Source organism: Cottoperca gobio, chromosome 4 (assembly GCF_900634415.1).
Source record: "Cottoperca gobio chromosome 4, fCotGob3.1, whole genome shotgun sequence".
NCBI classification, from domain to species: domain Eukaryota; kingdom Metazoa; phylum Chordata; class Actinopteri; order Perciformes; family Bovichtidae; genus Cottoperca; species Cottoperca gobio.
The window spans coordinates 5,686,875-5,712,508 of record NC_041358.1 but is presented as its reverse complement, the minus strand read 5'-3'; the positions used below and the strand labels follow the sequence as shown (position 1 = coordinate 5,712,508).

The following is a 25,634-nucleotide window of genomic DNA, read 5'->3' as shown; positions in this document are numbered from 1 at the left end:
GGAAGTGCCTTAAACTTGCATTACTTCTAATGGCCATCAGGGGGTGAAGTCTGATTGCATAGAAGTCTATAAGAAAAATGACCAGACTTCTCACTTGATTTATCACCAGTAAACATTTTGCTAATAACTTTATCGTTGCTCGTTTCAAATTCTCTTCAATAGAGCATGATGTTAATTTTTCTTCCTAATTTAGTTGATTCAGTTTTCGTTGTATAGGAATGTCATTTTTTAGGAGACCAGACTGACATTGAGCGTGGATATTTCAAATTAATTTGCTTTGTATGGACTTTTGGTAACCATACAGTACGTTTATACAGGACTAAACACATCACTGCTCCCGGCCAAGAAGTAGTCCAGCACATAGTAAGGCCAAACAACTAGCAAAAGCTGTTTCCCCTTGTTGGCTACATTTGGTGTCATCTGCCATACACAGTTCACAATAACCCACATAAAATGAATATGAAAGAATCATATTTCTTGTCCCTCTGATTTTTATAGAAATATAAAAAGGTAGGAGAGTCAGATAAAAGTTGCACATTTCTTGAATGCAGCTTTTGTTTTCCATAATAAGAGTCCCGGGTGTTTGTAACATTCTGCATAGTTGGGAGGGATAGTGGATCTGACAGTTCTACAAGTGTCCCACAGCCCGTCACATGCTGCAGACACAACAGTGACAGCTGGGGGCTGAGATCTCGATTACAAGACAGCAATGCAGACAACAACCCAGTAGCTTCTGTGCGGGCCAACACATCCATGTGTGAACAAACACATGCACGCTTTTCCTCACACATTCACGCCTTCACACTTACTGTGTTCACTGCTGAGAGGGCAACAGATGGAAACACGAGGGGGGCGAGAAGAAGGGCAAAGTGCCACAGAATATAATAAATGGTGTTGGACTTGGCCCTTTAGCAACCAGCATTCCTCTGACAGGTGTAACATGTTTACCAAACAAACAAGCAACACAGATGTCGGAGAAATGAAAATGGTGACTTGAGGTCACACGACCTGTGAAAAGAAGCCTGGTATCCAAGATGGCACCTCTATGAGGGCTTTTGAAGGTCTTTCAGAGAGACGAGAAGACTGCGTGCCACACCGGGATTGCGAGAGTGTCTCGCAGAATTTGTTTATATGTTACTCGCCCCCAGGCAGCTCTGGTTGTTAGCCGGCTGGCACTGATGGGCGCGCTCACTTTCCCCGATCACATTCCACTTCAGGGCGGTGGGGATCATCTCACATCACAATCAAACAGAATAACCACTTGGACCTGTCAAGGTAAACACAAAACCACTTCATCTCTCCAACAGGCCTCTCGTTTAAGATGCAATGTGTAAGATGTGGCCAGAACTTTCCTTTAAAACATTCAAATTAATGAATGAACGAACAAACATTATCAACAGAGTGTGAAGAGGCAACAGTGTTGACGTCTGTGTGTTGCAGAGATATCTACTGAACATGCGAAGCCCCGGGCCATCCTGTAATACCACTTGTTCCTCGAGAGGCGCCAGTGACACGCCGTAGAGTCCAGTCTGCTCTCAGTCCGACATGGCAAGACGAAGAAGTAGAGCTGCCCCGATAGTAATATTATTCACTGAAGGACAATGGTCCTCACTAGGTTTATCTTTCAGCAAACATTCTTATGAGTATGGCCAATGTAGGATACGAAGACACACTAATAAAGTGAAGAAACACAGCGCATGGAAAATCTGCATATTTTATATCACAATAGAAAAGATAACAAAATACACAATCCTATATGTTCTTGTGTAAGACACGCTCACAAGACAACCAGGTGATGCCAAACTAGGCAGAACGACACGCAGTAAACACACAAGTCAAGGGGAAATTCACTGTAAAAATACACTACGAATGATAAAACTAAACTAACAAATGTGCCCCCCCATGCTCCAGTGAATCTCTAAGGGGCTGAATGGCAAGAGAAGGAGCTTTTAACAGAGACAAGGAGGAAGAAAGGAGTCCCATTGCGAAATAGTTAAATTACCATATCACTGAGGAGCAAAAACAAAGCTCCCTGAGAGCAGCGGGGGATCCGTCATCTGGTGAAGAGTGTTGTGAAAACGTGGATATTTCGGAGTCCTCCGACACCGCACACTGGTAATAAACAGTGGGGGAGAGCACACAGTTGTTCAAACCTCATACAGAACATCCTGAGAATCGAGGCTTCAACGCGACACTAAAGCAAACCTGGATGTGAACAAAGAACATGTCGAAAACAAAAGTATTCTATAAATGCAGAAGAGTTAGAAAGAGTTAGAAGCCAAGGTTTCCTCGAGCCACGCAGTATCCCAGTTTGTTCTGGTTCGCGAGGAAAGATGTGAGGCCCACGTAGGCCTCGATGACGATCTGCTGATTCAGGACCAGGACGCCGTTGGCCTTCCCAGGAACTGGCTTCGTAATGTGGGCTTTCTGCGCTGCATCCTTGAGCTGCTCACAAAAGTTCTGGATCTGTGGACAAGAGAGGGGGATCAGAAATATATCAAACAACACACTTCTCGCCTTAGTCAGGGTGTGGAGTGAGGTCATGTTTCTGTCATATATTACATAAGTAATCATGTCAAGCACCATCTGCATTACATCATTAAACTAGTTTCAAGGCAACTCAGGGAAGAATATCGACAACAAAACATTTCAGTGAGTATAAAACTAATGTGAGTCTACTCAGTCGGCAAGTCAACTGTCAGGGCATAATATCCACAATATATACACGTCACTATATCACTATACACGTCACTATAAATATCACTATACAAGTCACTATATATATATCACTATAAACGTCACTATACACGTCACTATATATCACTATACACATTACTATACACGTCACTATACACGTCACTATTACACGTCACTATACACGTCACTATTACACGTCACTATACACGTCACTATACAAGTCACTATATATATCACTATATATCACTATACACGTCACTATATATGTCACTATAAACGTCACTATTACACGTCACTATACACGTCACTATACACGTCACTATATATATATATCACTATATATCACTATACACGTCACTATTACACGTCACTATACACGTCACTATACAAGTCACTATACATGTCACTATATATCACTATACACGTCACTATACATGTCACTATAAACGTCACTATACACGTCACTATATATGTCACTATAAACGTCACTATACACGTCACCATACACGTCACCATACACGTCACTATACACGCCACCATACACGTCACCATACACGTCACTATACACGTCACTATATACACGTCACTATATACACGTCACTATATACGTCACTATACACATCACTATACACGTCACTACTACACGTCACTATACACATCACTATACACATCACTATATATCACTATACACGCCACTATATACGTCACTATATATCACTATACACGTCACTATACACGTCACGTCACTATACACGTCACTATATATCACTATACACATCACTATACACGTCACTATACACATCACTATATATCACTATACACGTCACTATATACGTCACTATATATCACTATACACGTCACTATACACGTCACACGTCACTATACACGTCACGTCACTATACACGTCACTATATATCACTATACACATCACTATACACGTCACTATACACATCACTATACACGCCACTATACACATCACTATACACGTCACTATTACACGTCACTATACACGTCACTATACACATCACTATATATCACTATACACGTCACTATACACGTCACTATACACATCACTATATATCACTATACACGCCACTATATATCACTATACACGTCACTATACACGTCACTATACACGTCACGTCACTATACATGTCACTATATACGTCACTATACACATCACTATATATCACTATACACGCCACTATATACGTCACTATACACGTCACTATATATCACTATACACGCCACTATATAAGTCACTATACACGTCACTATACACGTCACTATATATCACTATACACGTCACGATACACGTCACGTCACTATACACGTCACTATATATCACTATACACGTCACTATACACATCACTATATATCACTATACACGTCACGATACACGTCACGTCACTATACACGTCACTATATATCACTATACACGTCACTATACACGTCACGTCACTATACACGTCACTATATATCACTATACACGTCACTATACACGTCACTATATATCACTATACACGTCACGATACACGTCACGTCACTATACACGTCACTATATATCACTATACACGTCACTATACACATCACTATATATCACTATACACGTCACGATACACGTCACGTCACTATACACGTCACTATATATCACTATACACGTCACTATACACGTCACGTCACTATACACGTCACTATACACATCACTATATATCACTATACACGCCACTATATACGTCACTATACACGTCACTATATATCACTATACACGCCACTATATAAGTCACTATACACGTCACTATACACGTCACTATATATCACTATACACGTCACGATACACGTCACGTCACTATACACGTCACTATATATCACTATACACGTCACTATACACATCACTATATATCACTATACATGTCACGATACACGTCACGTCACTATACACGTCACTATATATCACTATACACGTCACTATACACGTCACGTCACTATACACGTCACTATATATCACTATACACGTCACTATACACGTCACTATATATCACTATACACGTCACGATACACGTCACGTCACTATACACGTCACTATATATCACTATACACGTCACTATACACGTCACTATATATCACTATACACGTCACGATACACGTCACGTCACTATACACGTCACTATATATCACTATACACGCCACTATATAAGTCACTATACACGTCACTATACACGTCACTATATATCACTATACACGTCACGATACACGTCACGTCACTATACACGTCACTATATATCACTATACACGTCACTATACACATCACTATATATCACTATACACGTCACGATACACGTCACGTCACTATACACGTCACTATATATCACTATACACGTCACTATACACGTCACGTCACTATACACGTCACTATATATCACTATACACGTCACTATATATCACTATACACGTCACGATACACGTCACGTCACTATACACGTCACTATATATCACTATACACGTCACTATACACGTCACTATATATCACTATACACGTCACGATACACGTCACGTCACTATACACGTCACTATATATCACTATACACGTCACTATACACATCACTATACACGTCACTATATACGTCACTATACACATCACTATACACGTCACTATACACATCACTATATATCACTATACACGTCACTATATATCACTATACACGCCACTATACACGTCACTATACACGTCACGATAAACGTCACACATCACTATACACGTCACTATACACGTCACGTCACTATACACGTCACTATACACGTCACTATACACGTCACCATACACGTCACTATATACACGTCACTATACACGTCACCATACACGCCACTATACACGTCACTATACACGTCACTATATACACGTCACTATATACGTCACTAAACACATCACTATACACGTCACTACTACACGTCACTATACACATCACTATATATCACTATACACGCCACTATATACGTCACTATATATCACTATACACGTCACTATACACGTCACGTCACTATACACGTCACTATATATCACTATACACATCACTATACACGTCACTATATATGTCACTATATATCACTATACACGTCACACGTCACTATACACGTCACACGTCACTATACACGTCACGTCACTATACACGTCACTATATATCACTATACACATCACTATACACGTCACGCCACTATATACGTCACTATATATCACTATACACGTCACTATACACGTCACTATACACGTCACGATACACGTCACTATACATGTCACTATATACGTCACTATACACATCACTATATATCACTATACACGCCACTATATACGTCACTATACACGTCACTATATATCACTATACACGCCACTATATAAGTCACTATACACGTCACTATACACGTCACTATATATCACTATACACGTCACTATACACGTCACGATACACGTCACGTCACTATACACGTCACTATATATCACTATACACGTCACTATACACATCACTATATATCACTATACACGCCACTATATACGTCACTATATATCACTATACACGTCACGATACACGTCACGTCACTATACACGTCACTATATATCACTATACACGTCACTATACACGTCACTATACACATCACTATACACGTCACTATATACGTCACTATACACATCACTATACACGTCACTATATATCACTATACACGTCACTATACACGTCACTATAACATGTCACTATATACACATCACTATACACTTCACTATATATCACTATACACGTCACTATACACGTCACTATACACATCACTATATATCACTATACACGTCACTATATATCACTATACACGCCACTATACACGTCACTATACATGTCACTATATATATCACTATACACGTCACTATTACACGTCACTATACACGTCACTATACACGTCACTATACAAGTCACTATACATGTCACTATATATATCACTATATATCACTATACACGTCACTATATATGTCACTATAAACGTCACTATACACGTCACTATATATGTCACTATAAACGTCACTATACACGTCACCATACACGTCACCATACACGTCACCATACACGTCACCATACACGTCACTATATACACGTCACCATACACGTCACCATACACGCCACCATACACGTCACTATACACATCACTATATACACGTCACTATATACACGTCACTATATACACGTCACTACTACACGTCACTATACATCACTATACACGTCACTATACACATCACTATACACGTCACTATACACATCACTATATATCACTATACACGCCACTATATATCACTATACACGTCACTATACACGTCACGTCACTATACACGTCACTATATATCACTATACACATCACTATACACGTCACTATACACATCACTATATATCACTATACACGTCACTATATACATCACTATACACGTCACACGTCACTATACACGTCACGTCACTATACACGTCACTATATATCACTATACACATCACTATACACGTCACTATACACATCACTATACACGTCACTATACACATCACTATACACGTCACTATTACACGTCACTATACACGTCACTATATATCACTATACACGCCACTATATACGTCACTATATATCACTATACACGTCACTATACACGTCACTATACACGTCACTATACACGTCACTATACACGTCACGTCACTATACATGTCACTATATACGTCACTATACACATCACTATATATCACTATACACGCCACTATATACGTCACTATACACGTCACTATATATCACTATACACGCCACTATATAAGTCACTATACACGTCACTATACACGTCACTATATATCACTATACACGTCACTATACACGTCACGATACACGTCACGTCACTATACACGTCACTATACACGTCACTATATATCACTATACACGTCACTATACACATCACTATATATCACTATACACGCCACTATATACGTCACTATATATCACTATACACGTCACGATACACGTCACGTCACTATACACGTCACTATACACATCACTATACACGTCACTATACACATCACTATACACGTCACTATATATCACTATACACGTCACTATAACATGTCACTATATACACATCACTATACACGTCACTATATATCACTATACACGTCACTATACACGTCACTATACACGTCACTATACACGTCACTATATATCACTATACACGTCACTATATATCACTATACACGCCACTATACACGTCACTATACACGTCACGATAAATGTCACACGTCACTATACACGTCACGTCACTATACACGTCACTATACACGTCACGATATATATCACTATACACGTCACTATATATCACTATACACATCACTATACACGTCACTATACACGTCACTATACACGTCACTATACACGTCACTATATATCACTATACACGCCACTATACACGTCACTATACACGTCACGATACACGTCACACGTCACTATACACGTCACTATACACGTCACTATACACGTCACGATATATATCACTATACACGTCACGATACACGTCACTATACACGTCACTATACACATCACTATACACGTCACTATACACATCACTATATATCACTATACACGTCACTATATATCACTATACACGCCACTATACACGTCACGATACACGTCACGATACACGTCACTATACACGTCACTATACACGTCACGTCACTATAACGTCACTATACAAGCACTATACACGTCACTATACACGTCACTATACACGTCACTATACACGTCACTATACGTCACTACAAGCCACTATACACGTCACTATACACGTCACTATACACGTCACTATTACACGTCACTATTACACGTCACTATACACGTCACTATATACGTCACTATACACGTCACTATATATATCACTATATACGTCACTATATATATATCACTATACACGTCACTATATATATCACTATATACGTCACTATACACGTCACTATACACGTCACTATATATATCACTATACACGTCACTATACACGTTACTATATATATCACTATACACGTCACTATATATATCACTATACACGTCACTATACAAGCCACTATACACGTCACTATACACGTCACTATACAAGCCACTATACACGTCACTATTACACGTCACTAATACACGTCACTATATACGTCACTATACACGTCACTATACAAGCCACTATACACGTCACTATTACACGTCACTAATACACGTCACTATATACGTCACTATACACGTCACTATACACGTCACTATACAAGCCACTATACACGTCACTATTACACGTCACTAATACACGTCACTATATACGTCACTATACACGTCACTATACACGTCACTATACACCTAACTATACACGTCACTATACACGTCACTATATATCACTATACACGCCACTATATACGTCACTATATATCACTATACACGTCACTATACACGTCACGTCACTATACATGTCACTATATACGTCACTATACACATCACTATATATCACTATACACGCCACTATATACGTCACTATACACGTCACTATACACGTCACTATATATCACTATACACGCCACTATATAAGTCACTATACACGTCACTATACACGTCACTATATATCACTATACACGTCACTATACACGTCACGATACACGTCACGTCACTATACACGTCACTATACACGTCACTATATATCACTATACACGTCACTATACACATCACTATATATCACTATACACGCCACTATATACGTCACTATATATCACTATACACGTCACGATACACGTCACGTCACACGTCACTATATATCACTATACACGTCACTATACACGTCACTATACACATCACTATACACGTCACTATATACGTCACTATACACATCACTATACACGTCACTATACACATCACTATACACGTCACTATATATCACTATACACGTCACTATACACGTCACTATACACGTCACTATACACGTCACTATTACACGTCACTATACACGTCATTATATACGTCACTATACACGTCACTATACACATCACTATACACGTCACTATACACATCACTATATATCACTATACACGTCACTATATACGTCACTATACACATCACTATATATCACTATACACGTCACTATATACATCACTATACACGTCACTATACACATCACTATATACATCACTATACACATCACTATACACATCACTATATACATCACTATACACGTCACTATATACATCACTATATACATCACTATACACGTCACTATATACATCACTATATACACCACTATACACGTCACTTACTTGCTGATTTGGGTTGAGTGAATGAATTAGTGGAGAACTTCAACCTTTTGCTTCTTCTCTGCATCCTCAAGTCACACACACACGTGTGCGTTTCTATTGATGGAGGCGCGGTGAATGCGTTATTTAAAACTTAAACTTTGAAACCTTGTAGTTCTTTAACAAAACAATCTAAATTGGCTCCTACGTCAACTTCTGAAAGCGCATTAGGCACAGATTTAACTAACATAAAACGCAATGAATTTGACTCTCTCTGATCTCAGGTAAAAATAATTAGAAATAAGGACAGAATTGAGACGGATGATTTGAGCATGCAAGAGTAGTGTTTTAACTACATTTGAGCCTGTCGTACGCTCGTAATCATCAAAGCTGCTTGCGCTCACTTTTGTCTGAATCCCCCTGAGAGCAAACACAGTCTGAGGGCAGAGGGTCACCTCTTCAATCTGACCTGGAAGTGAATTGTCATCCTGGTATACCTTTCCCTCTACTTTCAAAATAAAAGCTGGGACAGTGGCGTTTGTTTTAACCCAAAGAAAATGTTTTTGCTGAAATGTTTGTGTCTTCCTTTTTGGTATGCTACGAGCCCCACAAATAAAACCCCTTTCACCTTCGCTGTATTGGGATCTCAGATATCTCAAAATGTCACCCAGGACGAGAGGGAAGAGAGCCGAGAGGGGAGCTAAGCTAACCCAGCTTTGACCCTAAGGCTATTCCACTACCCAGCCTGCTCCTGGCTGATGTCTGGTCGAGGCTAACCCAGCAACAGGACTGTGTGGCTCCATCGTGGCGGCCCGGATCACGCTGTTGCATTTGACGGGCGGCCGCAGATGGAGACGAGGAGGCGGACTGTGTTTATATCAAAGATGCCTCAAATGTCCAACTTGTTTCCCTGATGTTGAATTGTTTTAAGTTAAAGCTGCTGGTCATATTATCTGCCTGGATAATTCTCCATTGTTTTTGTTTGTTTACATTCCTCCTGTGCACTTTAGGAATGCTCTACTGCTGTTCTGTGGTGTTTCCCGTGTGGAGCATATTGGACTCAGCTACGACTGCATTTCGTGGTGCACTCTGACAATAAATGATTCTTGAATCCTTGAAATGAGAAAATCAGTTTTGTTGTGTGATGCAGGGGAACCGAGCCTTTAAACAACCGTTTCCACTTACGTCGCAGAGAGCAGAGAACGTGTCACTGACGGTCCTCACGGGGTGGGAGGTGAAGGTGATGAAGGGGAAGTCAGTGGCGAAGGGGTTCCACCTGGAGATAAAGGAGGGCTCTCTCAGCCGGTCCCAGAAGACGCGTATCCCCTCCCCCCCTCTCCTAAACACAGAAAACACACAGAAAACACAAATGACAAAGTGTCTCTCTCCGTCAGAGACACATTTGAGTCAAACATGTGACAAAACGTCATATTCCACAGTTCATGTTGCACCAGATCAAAAACACTACTCACTGCTTTCTACAAACAAGCTCTTCTTTTGATGTCCATTGAGAATTATGAACAAAACACTGAATATAAATGCTTTCTTTGCCTCTGGCTACATCTGGAATAGCTACGACATAAATGCTGTCATTTATAAGTGACAATTATGTGGCATGGAATTGTTTTTGCCTAAAGCTTTTATCCCAGGCATCCTCTAAGAAGATTAATGCTAAACAGTGCTTTAAACCAATCTCCAGTTTGTATTGTCACTCAGGCAGCAGAAACAACACTCAGACCGGAACTCTCAAAGTAACAGAGCTAGTATATTTTATTTTTACCCTAAGATACCGGCTTCAAAATCATTCGGAAAGCTCCACTGAGTGTAATAGTTTGAATCTTGACTGTTTCATTTGAACTCTGTGCCACGAACGCCTGTTGTTGCACTGTGTACATCTGGTGAGCGGCTCCACACACCACCAGCTCGCTATAAGAAGAAAGTAGCTCGGTATTTTTCAGTGCAGACATCAGGCCAGAGGCAACGAGACATTGACAGAGGACGCAAAGAAGACAAGTGCAAAGTGTTGGTACTGTCCTGAGCTGGAGGGACTTCAGCAAAACTAAAACTTCCTGTTATTCTTTTATATTCCTTTTGTTTTGTTAGTGTTCATCTCGGATTTCACAATAAATACAAGTATGCAGTTATATTTAGTGTTAGTTCTGCAATATTACTCTATTCTAAAATAATAAATATAACGTTTTATTTTGATAAACTGATATTTTGGTGTTTGGAGACCTGCTAAAACGTGACCAGCCTAGTGTAACAAAGTAGCAGCAACTGCCAACTCTAAGTGTTACTCTTGTGGAAATCACATTTTTGTGATTAGGTGTACATTTAAATTACATATGTAAATATATAAAAAATGCAATTAATTTATTGATCTATTTCAATATTAATAAAGTAGATGTACAGACAGACCAATACACACACTTTATCCCTTACTTAATTAATGAATTACGAACTAAATAATTCAAACACACTCGATAGAACGGACAGGAGTGCTGAAAGGGATTGTGTTTGATCTATGCCACTGACTTTTGGGGACAAAGTAATCTGCCTAAAAAGATCCATATAATGAAGGTGCAATAAACTATTGTTGCCAGCCTGAAAACTTTTTCCCAACGTTTCTTACTGCTCTCTGCCTTCAAGTACTTGCACAAATAAAATATATAGCTGCCCCCTGATATTAAATTACCAAACCTTAGTGGAGCATTATTTCTGCTTCAACATCAGTTAACATTATGTCTCCCAAAGGGGGATTACTAGACCTGTTGGCTCAATGGTAACAATGTAAGCATATGGTACTAATCTGTCCTTAGGGCAAATACTTAATGTGAGGGCAATCTCATGTTTACCAGTCTCAGAGGTAATCTCCAGTGTGTTCATCATATTAAAGTAAATACCGTAGGTTTGAATGAAAATGCCCCGGGGTCATATCTTTCGTCAGCCTAATGAAACCTCAGAAGACTGAAAGCAAACAGACTTTACAATGATGTTGCTGTGAAGATCCTTACAAATCTCTATTTACCGTTTGTCCATCCAATGTGGTCTCGGCTTTCATACCTCTAAGACTGTGACGTCTGTGGGGAAACTGTTCAAAAGGTGCAGGGTCACAGAGAGTAAAGCAGCCTCCTCAGCATCTCTTTTTAGGCCAGTGTTACCTTGCTGCAGACCATTCAAATAATGTAGCACAGAAAATAGATCTGTAAGTATAAGAGAGAAGCCTTCGATATGTACAGTACATCGAAACCTCGCAGTGACACTTTGAATCATATAAAACCTTGGCGCTTTATTAAAACTCGTTTCCAGGAGCAGTCTCCTTCATTCACTGCAGCCGACTGCACATGGGAACATCTTTTCTTCATTGGCTGTACTGAGGCTGCCATTGTGACACACTGAATCCATTAGAATGGAGTTATAAAAATGAACGTAATTGGGGCCTCGCATCAATACTGACCTGAAAAAAAACGTTTTCTGTGCCTACGCAGATCCTCAGCAGCTCGAGTCACCTTTGTAACCGGCCTCAGGTTCATGTAACACACATACAAATACAGCTAAAACAACTACACACGTTTTCTTAATTTTCAAACTTGTAGTCTTCAGCCCTAACCCATGCTGACTCAAGTGACATCACTTGAGGACATTTATAAGATATCCTGAAGCTACGACAAAAGACCTTCTACAACTTCTTTCAACATATGCAGCAGAGCTCCCCGTCATGTGTCAGCGGCAGGTTGGACTCCTCCGTCAGACATAATTACACTCATGGTAGAACAACATAAACACACTGTTACAGTCCTTCATTATCCTACAAAAGACAGAAAGAGGCAGTAACGTAAGTTATCCATGATATCTGTGCAGTTGTGATCTGTGGAGTTGTACATTTTGACAACATGAGCGCTTGATAAAAGCAACACTGGCTGAATTCTGACTTTGCATCCCACTGTACATCGAGGGATGAGGGCCGAACGATTTTATCGTATCTAATTGACCAAATTCTGAAAATGAAACGAGTCACGGGGGCGTTGTGATGTTCAAAACTATTTATCCACCGCAAAAGTAGCGACAGAGTACCGGTAGGTTCTATCGGAGCGTACCACATAGTGGCTGTTCGTCTAGGGTTTTTGTTGGTTGAGGAAAATTCATTAAAAAAATATATTCTATTGAAAAACTAATTTCATAAAGGTATCATTGTTGTCCACTAAGATTTTGTTGTAAAAGTTTTCGAGATAGTTTTATCGCCTAGACCTACGGGGATCATGTTCTTCCACATCTGAATTGGGTTTTTAATTTTCTTTTCTTGGACAACACGGCGTTTTCTGCCCACACACCGCCCTCGTACCAGCACTTACCAATATCAGATCAATACATGCCTGTCAAGTTTTCATCATTTCCTTAGGCATTGTGCATTGTTGAAACATTTGTGCCGTAAGTTATTTAATGCAACTCATGTGCCTGCTGCATACTCGTAACACTGATATCATCATTTTATTGTAGGTCTGACACCAAACCCACAAATCTGCCTTTGGAACCTCTGCACTTGATGTGTGGATGCACAAACACACGAGTGCTCAATCCTGTGTGTGGACAGTGGAGCTTTCAAGAGGCCACTTGCAAAACAATTTAATACAGACAAATTGTGCAAACAGGGCTCATAAAGTGCAGCTTGTTATGGAAACCAAACAGCTGCTTTTGATGTTTTTGTGATTCTGTTCATAGCTATAACTGTTTGTGGAATAACAAATGTAAATGATCTATAATGTACCTGCTGGTTTACATAAAAAGAAGATGAATAAATCCGAATGCAGGCGATTTCCCAGCAGTGTTCGGATGTCCTTCACACTGATGTGCACATCCGATCACAAACTTTGTACAAGAGCACTTCTTGTCTCACATAATTAAACATCTGAGGCTGAACAATAGTGGTGTAGCTGTTGATAAGGCACGACCCTCATAACACAATCACCTAATGTAGCCTGCTTAACTGTTTTCAAAATGACCATTCTGCTGCTGAACATTGTGAGCCTCCTCCAGAGCCAATGCTAAAAGACTGATTATATTTCAGCAGAAGTGAGTGACGACCCACTCAAATCCCCATAGTGACTGTGTCTGCCCCACGACCACTGAAACGAATCAAGTCTATGGTTAACAGAAGAGGAGTTATACATGAAAACCTAATTAAAATAAACACCACCTAATCGAAAAATTAAATGTGGGCTCTTAAACATCAGATCTTTATCAACGAAAGCTGGATTGGTAAATGATTTAATATCAGATAATAAGATTGATTTATTTTGTCTCACTGAAACCTGGCTGAGACATGAAGAATATGTCAGTCTAAATTAATCCACTCCACCTGGTCATATTAATACTCACATTCCTCGAGGTACTGGCCGAGGAGGTGGAGTTGCGGCCATATTTGACTCAAACCTCTTGATCAATCCTAAGCCTAAACTAAACTATAATTCTTTTGAAAGCCTTGTTCTTACGCTCTCAAATGGAAAACAATAAAGCCAGTTTTATTTGTTACTGTGTACCGCCCTCCTGGTCCGTATTCTGAATTTCTATCTGAATTCTCAGAATTTTTATCAAATTTAGTCCTTAAAACAGATAAAGTAATTATTGTAGGTGACTTTAATATTCATGTGGATGTTGATAGTGACAGCCTTAATAATGCATTTATCTCAATATTAGATTCAATTGGGTTCAGTCAAAATGTACATGAACCAACTCACTGTTTAAACCACACTCTGGACCTTGTTCTGGGATATGGTGTTGAAATTGAAAGTTTATCAGTGTGTCCACATAATCCTCTTTTATCAGACCATTTTTTAATAACTTTTGAAGTCCTGTTACTGGACTACAAGCCAGTAGGCAAAATATCCTACGCTCGATGTTTATCTGAAAGTGCTGTGACTAAATTTAAGGAAGTGATTCCATCAGCACTTAATACAATACCAGAACTCAATATCAATATAACAGAGGACTCCAATGCTAACTTTAGTCCCTCCCAAATTAATCATCTTGTTGATAGCGCTGCAGCCTCACTGCGAATAACACTCGACTCTGTCGCTCCTCTAAAGAAGAAGATCATAAAACAGAAAAAGAAAGCTCCATGGCTTAATTTACAAATCCGCAAACTAAAACAAAAGTCGAGAAATCTTGAAAATAAATGGCGTTCCACTAAATTGGAAGAATCTCGTTTAGTCTGGTTAGATCATCTTAAAACGTATAAGAAGGCTCTCCGTAATGCCAGAGCAGCTTATTACTCTTCCTTAATAGAAGAAAATAAGAACAACCCCAGGTTTCTTTTCAGCACTGTAGCCAGGCTGACAGAGAGCCACAGTTCTACAGAGCCTTCTATTCCTATATCTCTCAGTAGTGACGACTTTATGAGTTTCTTTAACGATAAAATTATAATTATTAGAGACAAAATTAATCTCCTCCTGACCTCAATTGGTAATGACTTAACTTCAACTGTTGGAATTTTAAAAACATCTGTAACTCCTGAAATATATCTAGACTGTTTTACTCCAATCAACCTTAACCAACTAACTTCAACAATCTCATCGTCTAAACCATCAACCTGTCTTTTAGACCCGATTCCAACTAAACTGTTTAAAGAAGTTTTACCCTTAATCAACACTTCGTTATTAAATATGATCAACCTGTCTCTATTATCTGGCTACGTACCAAAATCCTTTAAAGTAGCTGTAATAAAACCACTTCTTAAAAAGCCTGGTCTTGATCCAGAGGTTTTAGCCAACTATAGGCCGATATCTAACCTACCCTTTCTCGCTAAAATCCTTGAGAAAGCAGTCGCAAAACAGTTGTGTGACTTTTTACATAATAATAGTTTATTTGAGGTTTTTCAATCTGGATTTAGAGTTCATCATAGCACAGAGACGGCACTGGTGAAAGTTACCAATGACCTTCTATTGGCATCAGACAAAGGACTTGTCTCTGTTCTTGTCTTGTTAGACCTCAGTGCTGCTTTCGACACTGTTGATCATGACATTCTACTACAGAGACTGGAACATTGTGTTGGCATAAAAGGAACCGCACTAAGCTGGTTCAAGTCCTATTTATCTGAGCGATCTCAATTTGTACTTGTTAACGATAAATCCTCCATGACAGCCAAAGTCAGTCTTGGAGTTCCGCAGGGTTCTGTACTTGGACCGATTCTATTCACCTTATATATGCTTCCTTTGGGCAATATTATAAGGAACCACTCTATAAACTTTCATTGTTATGCGGATGATACCCAATTATATCTATCAATTAAACCAGATGAAACCAATCAATTGGCTAAACTTCAAGCATGCCTTAAGGACATAAAAACTTGGATGTCTAGCAACTTTTTGATGTTAAACACAGACAAAACTGAAGTTATTATACTTGGCCCTAAACGCCTCCGAAACGCATTTTCTAATGACATAGAAGCTCTGGATGGCATTAACTTGGCCTCCAGCACCACTGTAAGGAATCTTGGCGTCATCTTTGATCAAGATCTGTCGTTTAACTCCCACATAAAACAAATCTCAAGGACTGCCTTCTTTCATCTACGTAACATTGCAAAAATAAGACACATCCTGTCTCAAAATGATGCAGAAAAACTAGTCCATGCATTTGTTACTTCAAGGCTGGATTACTGCAACTCATTGTTATCAGGTTGTCCCAAAAAGTCGCTTAAGACTCTTCAGTTGATCCAAAATGCAGCGGCACGTGTATTGACAAGAACAAGGAAACGGGATCATATTACTCCTGTATTAGCTGCACTGCACTGGCTCCCGGTAAAATACAGAATAGAATTCAAAATCCTTCTCCTGACTTACAAATCAATTAATGGTCAGGCTCCAGCATATCTTAAAGATCTTAAAGATCTCATAGTACCTTATAAACCAACTAGAGCATTGCGCTCCCAGACTGCAGGGTTACTTGTGGTTCCTAGAGTCTCTAAGAGTACAATGGGAGCCAGAGCCTTCAGCTATCAAGCTCCTCTCCAGTGGAACCAGCTTCCAGTTTGTGTTCGGGAGGCAGACACACTCTCCACATTTAAGAGTAGGCTAAAGACTTTCCTTTTTGATAAAGCTTATAGTTAGGGCTGGCTCAGGTTTGCCCTGGATCAGCCCCTAGTTATGCTGCTATAGGCTTAGACTGCCGGGGGACACCTCCCTGCTCTCTTCCTTCTCTTCCTCTCTCCTCCCCTCCCTCTCTCTTCTTCTCCCTCTCTATCTGTATGCATTTATGTAAATGTATGTTACTAACTCACCATCCGGGGTATCATCCCCGGAGTGTCTGTCTCTCATGTGGCAGGTTGCCACTGATAAAGTTTACGTCAGGATCATGAATCGTGACAGCGCCTGCTGACCTGGTCCTGCTGGACACCGGGAAGCCTTATTGACATTTTCCTGGATTCATCCATACTTTCTATTTCTTTTTTTTTCCAACACAACATAATTTCTGTCAAATGTTGTATTTGTACTATGTTGTTTATCCTGTACACACGACATCTATTGCACGTCTGTCCGTCCTGGGAGAGGGATCCCTCCCTGAGGTTTCTTCCATTTTATCACCCTTTAATTTTGGGGTTTCTTTTAGGAAGTTTTTCCTTGTGCGATGCGAGGGTCTAAGGACAGAGGATGTCGTAACCTGTACAATCTGTAAAGCACACTGAGACAAATGTATAATTTGTGATATTGGGCTATACAAATAAATTTGATTTGATTTGATTTGACGATGGTGAGGTTACACATTTCCCTTTGTAAGATCCCACAGCTATTGCTCTCGTGGTAACGGGGATATAATAAAGCTTTGGCAAATTCTACAAAGTGCAGGGACCTTGGAAGTCTTCACTGTGTTTATGTGGCAGAGCTTGCATTCACAGCGCCTCACTTCGATATAGCCACCAAAATACAGAAGCGGCGAAAAGCAGGCGACACCTTTGTCACGTCATTCAGAAGTTTCATGCGTCAAAAAGAAAAAAAGAAAGAAATCTTCCCCGGGCTTTCAAGCGTTCGGGACTCATAAGTCAACACACAAGATAAATATCCAGCTCCAGTTGTTTTGGCGAGTGTCCAACATCGTCTCAAGCGACCAAACTAATGTGATGTATTGCTCAATAGAGTCAGCAGGTCTGTCAGCCAACCATACATGTATCTGTACAACATGTGAGAGGACTGAAGAGAGAGAAAGGAGCGTTGACTAGAAAAACACAACACATTGAGCTTACATCTTATCCACAACTTCCCTCGTGTATTCAAGCCTCGAATACACGTTTACATTTTTCCTGACAAAGCTGTGATGTCATACGGCCGCTGCAGGCTGTTGGCAAAGAGATTTCCACCTTGAAAAGCAAGAAGAGTCCAGAATCTGAAAGCTGCTCCCTAGGTGTATGAGTTAAGAGCAGCATGCCCAACACATTATACTCCTATTGGGGAAAATTCAAGTCTGTATTTAATTCTTTGCAATGTACGCCGTGGGCGTCTTATTTATGAAAGTGCAGTTGAGGTCAGTATTACTGGGAATGCTTCATTGAAGGAAGCAGCGAGAGTTTAAATTCATCTTTAGTGGTGATGAATAAACTACCTAAAGGCCCTGTCGCACATATCCGTATGACAGAAACGTATGCCGGCGCATACGAAATATCGGCAATAGGTTGATATAAATTAAGGGTAAGTTGTGATCGTTTGAAGGACGCAGACGATACGCTGAACACGCCAGACATACGACCCTGTCACACAGTTCCGTATGGCAGAAACATGCCGGCGTATATGAAAAGTAGCTCAAAATGTGTCAGAGTCCAAATACGTCCAACTTTTCCACAGCGGTGTTGTAGCTGACGTATACATAACGAACACATAACAAATGATTATACGTATGTCAAACCTATTGATAGCGTATTACTTACTTATTTTAAACGTATCAGAGCGTCTGGCCAACGGAGCTGGAAAAGTGCCATCTGGTTCACGTCATGCTGATGCTGGAGAACGGCTAACATGCTGAACGCTAGCTGTACTGTAGAAACACGTTTAATAAGTTACTCCGTCGTCAGATATCATCTTAACATAGGGTAGGAATAGGGTATCCACTCGTTATCAATACATTCAGTCTGCCCCTGCCATTCAGATGCGCTGTAATTCTAAGTTCTTCTTGGCCCATGCTACACACTTCCACCAACTTTCATGATAATCAGGGGAGTAGTTTTCTGTAATCCTGCTGACAGACAAACAACCCAACAAACCAATGTATTGCATTCCTCTTTGGATGCCTTCCTGTAATATCACCACTGTGGGTACTTAATACATACTTTTTGAATACAGTTAATATCTCAAAAAGACATAATTGTGGGACATGTAGGATCCAGTGTTTTTGGAATTCAATCCATACGAGATAATCTGTCCCTCAGCGTTAGGGAAGTGTAGTAATAACTCACTACAGTGCCTCTCTTGAACTTTCAGCCACGCAAGCTCAGCGTACATTTTTTCTGTACTCGATCTTAGCAAAGTGCGAGTCCCGCCGCTCTATTCTGCACCAACAGAAGTTTGTCCAATACTTTTTCTACTGAGCAGTAATCCAGAAAACACAGTACCAAGGTTTGTTAACCTGTAAAGTGAAACTTGGAGTAAAAGACAAAATACTTCTCTTCCCATTTTTGCAACTTCTTTATTTATGTGACTAACCCCTCGACGTTGCTCATCACACTGACTTGGGTGCTCACCAAGATACTGTTTGTATAGTTACATTTGATTAAGGAGTGAAAACAGGAGTGTCAGTCCTCATTTAAAGATAATTAGTTGTGTGTGTGCAAATCCATAATTTTAGCTGAGGGTAGAAATGATTTCTTCACATTTGAATCAATTTTCAGCATTTAACTATCCTGCTTCACATGACAACAGCTGTGGCTCTGACTTAATGAACATCTGACGAGCTACATAATGCTGTATATATATCTTAAATAGCTACTATGTATTGACTGCCCTCTGCTGTCTGAATGTGTAAACTGTGTGTGTACAATGTGTTGATCCGTATATTAAAACCAGTGTCAAAAATAAATAATAAGCACATGTCATCAGAACAACTGACAATGTGAGGAGGGTTAATAAAACTGTTTTAAATAGTTGAATGCGGGGCAGAATAAAGCTCAACTCCCTCTGAAGTTTACATCTGATCAGATGAGAAACAGACAAAGTGCAGTGCTGGGATTATGTCCAACCTTTATAAATATATATATTTCCTACTTACTGAAGCAACCTCTAGTGGGGCTTTTTTAAACCTCCACACCCAACTCTTTCAGACAGGAATAAAAAAATAAAACAATAGATGATGTGCTGGGTAATTAGTTCGTCTAGACAGTTTGGAAAGAAGGTACTTAAAACACATCTTTCCCCACAGATGCAGAATATATACTGTGCTTTTTCATCATGGGTGCACCTGGAGAAAACACCATGAAAACAAAATCATCAGCACTAAAAATACTGACACTCCCTCAACACTTTCTATTGGCGTCATCAAGGTTCTGTGGAGGCTGATGGAGCCCAGACGACGGTACTGACGCAAATAACACGCTCCATAGAGGAGGTTTGATTCTTTGTTCTGAAGCAGCTGGCCTGGGAACACAGGGGTCAAACGGTCATGAACGTGCCGTCAGCCTCACTTCAGAGGGTTGAATTCTATTAATTCTCTTATGAAATATTATATAATAATTCTAAAGGTAGCCTAGTTGCACAGGTTAGCACAACTATATCCAAAAATAGAGAAAATACAACAATAACAACACAATCTGTGATTTCTTGGCATCTTATAATCAAATGTTGTAAGAAATGACTGCCAAGAAAAAAGACCTACAACAAATGTGTGCAATACTTCTATCAGAGGTGCTATAGCAAAACAGAATGTGTCAAAAGCTTAGTAACAAATGTGCAACATTGAATGCAATTAAATGTTTCAATGTGTCCAAAAATGGCTCGACTTTTCTGACGTAACTGTGAAGACGTCAACTTTCTTGCAGCCCGTACAGCAGATGGACTTTCTAACAACACTGATTCACACTAGCAGTTGCAGACTCCTCCATGACAACATGGAACGGATGCAGGAAGGTGGAGTGGCGTGCTCCTGCTGCCTTGAACCGTCTCTACCAAGGGTGCACACTGACATCAAGTGGTCAGATGACAACTGTCAGCTGACCGATATCTTGTATTCTCACTGTCCAATGTGAACCGTAAAACCTCAAGAGTAAAAGCCAAGTGTGACCATAACAGCTGAAAAGGAGAGATCATTTACATCAGCATATATGTATTTATATTTATTATTTATATACTCAATAGTGCTCTCACGTCTGCCCGTTAAGGCAGCGACAATCAGTATTCTTATATTATATTTTGTATTTCTTACATTAAAATGGATCACATGGCTAACAGTATCTGAAAGATGTCCGTCTTGGTGATGACTCCACAGATATCAGCTGCTCCCCTCACCTCTACGGAGCTTTATAGCCTCTCAGCTCGGGAGGCGATTAGCGTTGCTGAGCATAAAGGCTGGGAGCAGGAGGAAACAGCGACTCTGCTAGCAGCTCTAAAGCTCACTCATAAACATGTAAGCGGCGCTTTTGTTTATTTTGTACACAACTAGAAATGTAAAAATGACAAATTGTGCTGTTACGAGAAGTTACATGTTGGAACTTTATCTTTGGACCCACCAAGGTATTCATCACCTCCTAGCTCGAGCGCCTGACTCACTGCAAAGACATGACAGCTGCATCTAGAGTCTCATCGAACTCTTCACTAGAAAGCAAAAGATGTCCTGTCATTATTCCATCACTAAGAAATATGGACAATGTTGTTTGTTGTGTACGTGTGTGTGACAGACAGACAGACAGACAGACAGACAGACAGACAGACAGACACAGAGAGACAGACAGACACAGAGAGAGACAGAGAGACAGACAGACAGAGACAGACAGACAGACACAGAGAGAGAGAGAGTCAGACAGACACAGAGAGACAGACAGACACAGAGAGACAGAGAGACAGAGACAGAGAAACAGACAGACACAGAGAGAGACAGAGAGACAGACAGACAGACAGAGAGACAGACAGACAGACAGAGAGACAGACAGAGTCAGACAGACACAGAGAGAGTCAGACAGACACAGAGAGAGTCAGACAGACACAGAGAGAGACAGAGAGACAGACAGACAGACACAGAGAGAGTCAGACAGACACAGAGAGAGTCAGACAGACACAGAGAGAGTCAGACAGACAGACAGACAGACAGACAGAGCAGCTAACAGATGTTTTTCATAAATTGAAAAGATATTTAGTGCTCCGATTGTGCTACCGTCTTATGCGAGTGCTCTGATAATAAATGTATTCTTTGATTTTGAGACAATATCATAATTATGTTGTTGTTATTCAACCTTTCTGATGCAATTGGAAAGATTCTACTACGTCGAACCCGCAAATTTGGATAGTGCAACTTAGTCTCTGTGGTGATTTATTCATGCAAGTTATTTTCAAATTATTATTAACAACATTAGTAACAGGATGATATTTATACTAAAATAGGTTAAATATCATGATTTATTGGGAGAAAGCAACGGAATGATCCAACGATGTTTTTACGATAGTCGAACAGTGGACTATTCTATCCTACATCTTTAATACACCTTTAATACACAGGGATTATAACAAACTATAATGTGGTTGTAAGCAGATATAAGAACATTTGAAGTGTTTATTATTGTACAGTATAACTTCTTCTATGAAGACATATTTTACATAATTACAACTGTGTCGTACTTTAGTCCCATGCATTATTTCTCTCTACACCACCTTCCACTTATGGGTGCCCAGCGGAGCGTTAGTTGTTTATAGTTCATACAGTACACAGCTGCTTATAACTACAATTAAAATGTGTTATAAATAATGTATTAAATGTTTATATACTGCTAAATATATAATGCTAAATAGAACATGAAATGAAGTCTAACCGAAAAAGTAACGCAACATTAACACAGAAGCTGAATAAACTTCACAGCCCGACTTTCCGTACTTTTCTCTCACACTGATGATTGAAGTTGCATGCACTATTACAGCGGTAGGGGGTATTCGTTTTCATACATCCATCAACTTTACTGTAGATCAATTTCTGCCAAAAATAAGACAGAATGACCTAGACGCACAAAAGAAGACGCTTCCTGAGGGAGAGACAGAGAGGAACACGGGGAGGAAGAGGGAGGAAGATGAAGACAGAAAGAGGAAATGTTTGAGGGTCGACTCTTTCTCATTTGAATCAGTCTCTTTACTGTTGGGACTCCCGGGTGGCTTTCACGAGCGTTTTATGTATAATTTAACGTAATGTGCAGAGATAAAGCCTCCAATAAAGGCCGAGCTCTCTAAGCTCTTCACAGCGCATTACGTTTTATTCATCAAATTAGTTTTAGTTGGTTTGGTATCCCCTGAGCCGTCTTTAAAAGGTTTGGATGAAAGGACTACATTATTTTGCCACTAATCAGTTCAGCGACAGCTCCAAGTGACAGCTCTGCACTCCTTACCCCCGAATAACTCTCTGCACACTTGTATCGCTGCCATGCCTTTTCCAGGCTGCTCCATGTGTCCCTGGTTGCCCCCTGCACCGCTCCTCTGCATGTGTCCCGTGCACATCGCAGCCTTCTGACGCTGCCCTCAGCATCAGGTCACTGTCATCACTGACAACTCCAATCACTGTCAATACTTTGAAGTACATCCCGCATACTTCACGCATCATTTCAACCTTTGATATTCATTAAAAACGCTGCATGTTACATTCCTCATGACATCTTTTTTTCAAAGAACTTGCGAATGTGTTGTACGATACTTTAGAATAAGTTTAAAACTATTACATACCAGCAGAAAATGTGACTTGGCATGTTTTGTGTTAGAGCTTAATGGGTAATCATTCACAGGGAATTTTACTTCTGTGAAGCAAATTAGAGCACAGGGCAGATAATTAGGGCTCGTATTTGTAATTCTCTAAGTAGGGTTTTTGTTTTTTCATTAGAAACGAAACACTCCGAAGATACATTTTAAAGTTGCTGAAAATGACTAAAAACGAGACAGCAGAGATCAGAGGCTTTCTCTAGAGCACAACGCTGCTTTGCACACTGTTCAAATGTTAATGAATGTGTCTTTATAAAGTTAAAGTGACGGAAGTTTCCTGGTTATCATTTCCACCACAAATTACAAGACATTAATAACCCTGTGAGATTAAAGCTGCAAGGTGTACGTTTCCTGTTGAAGGAGTAATCGAGGGCTAATGAGGCGACTTACTGAAGCAGGGAGCGCTTTGGGAAGATGAATTCGCCACAGGAGAGGCGGTCCACAAAGTTCAGTGGGATCCTCTGGATTTGATCACAGTTGAACATCACAAAGTCGTACTTGAAGACCAGGAGAGAGTTGTCTGTGATGAGAACAACACGCTCTTTTTCATTGTTCCAGTGATCCACCCTAAAACAACCAGAGAGAGTGTGTGTGTTAGACCCAGAGTGAAAAAGCATTTTTTGGTACCTATATTTACATTTTTTCAAACAATCAATCAACTCAATTCTTAACCAACGTTGTTTTATTTTTTTATGTATACAGTGTG

The 25,634-nt window shown here is 39.9% G+C and overlaps 1 protein-coding gene across 1 annotated transcript in view; it reads right to left on the bottom strand.

Moving 5' to 3' along the window:
* Window positions 1-1,696: 1,696 nt before the first annotated feature.
* The window catches only part of tprg1 (tumor protein p63 regulated 1), a 29,596-nt gene continuing 5,658 nt past the window's right edge, over window positions 1,697-25,634 (bottom strand). The window contains exons 4-6 of the mRNA XM_029428891.1: window positions 25,319-25,495; window positions 11,196-11,349; window positions 1,697-2,466 (exon numbers count right to left, since the gene is read on the bottom strand). Of these exons, the coding sequence (XP_029284751.1) occupies window positions 2,272-2,466; window positions 11,196-11,349; window positions 25,319-25,495 (526 nt within the window). The 3' untranslated portion in view covers window positions 1,697-2,271. The remainder of the gene's footprint in view (window positions 2,467-11,195; window positions 11,350-25,318; window positions 25,496-25,634) is intronic.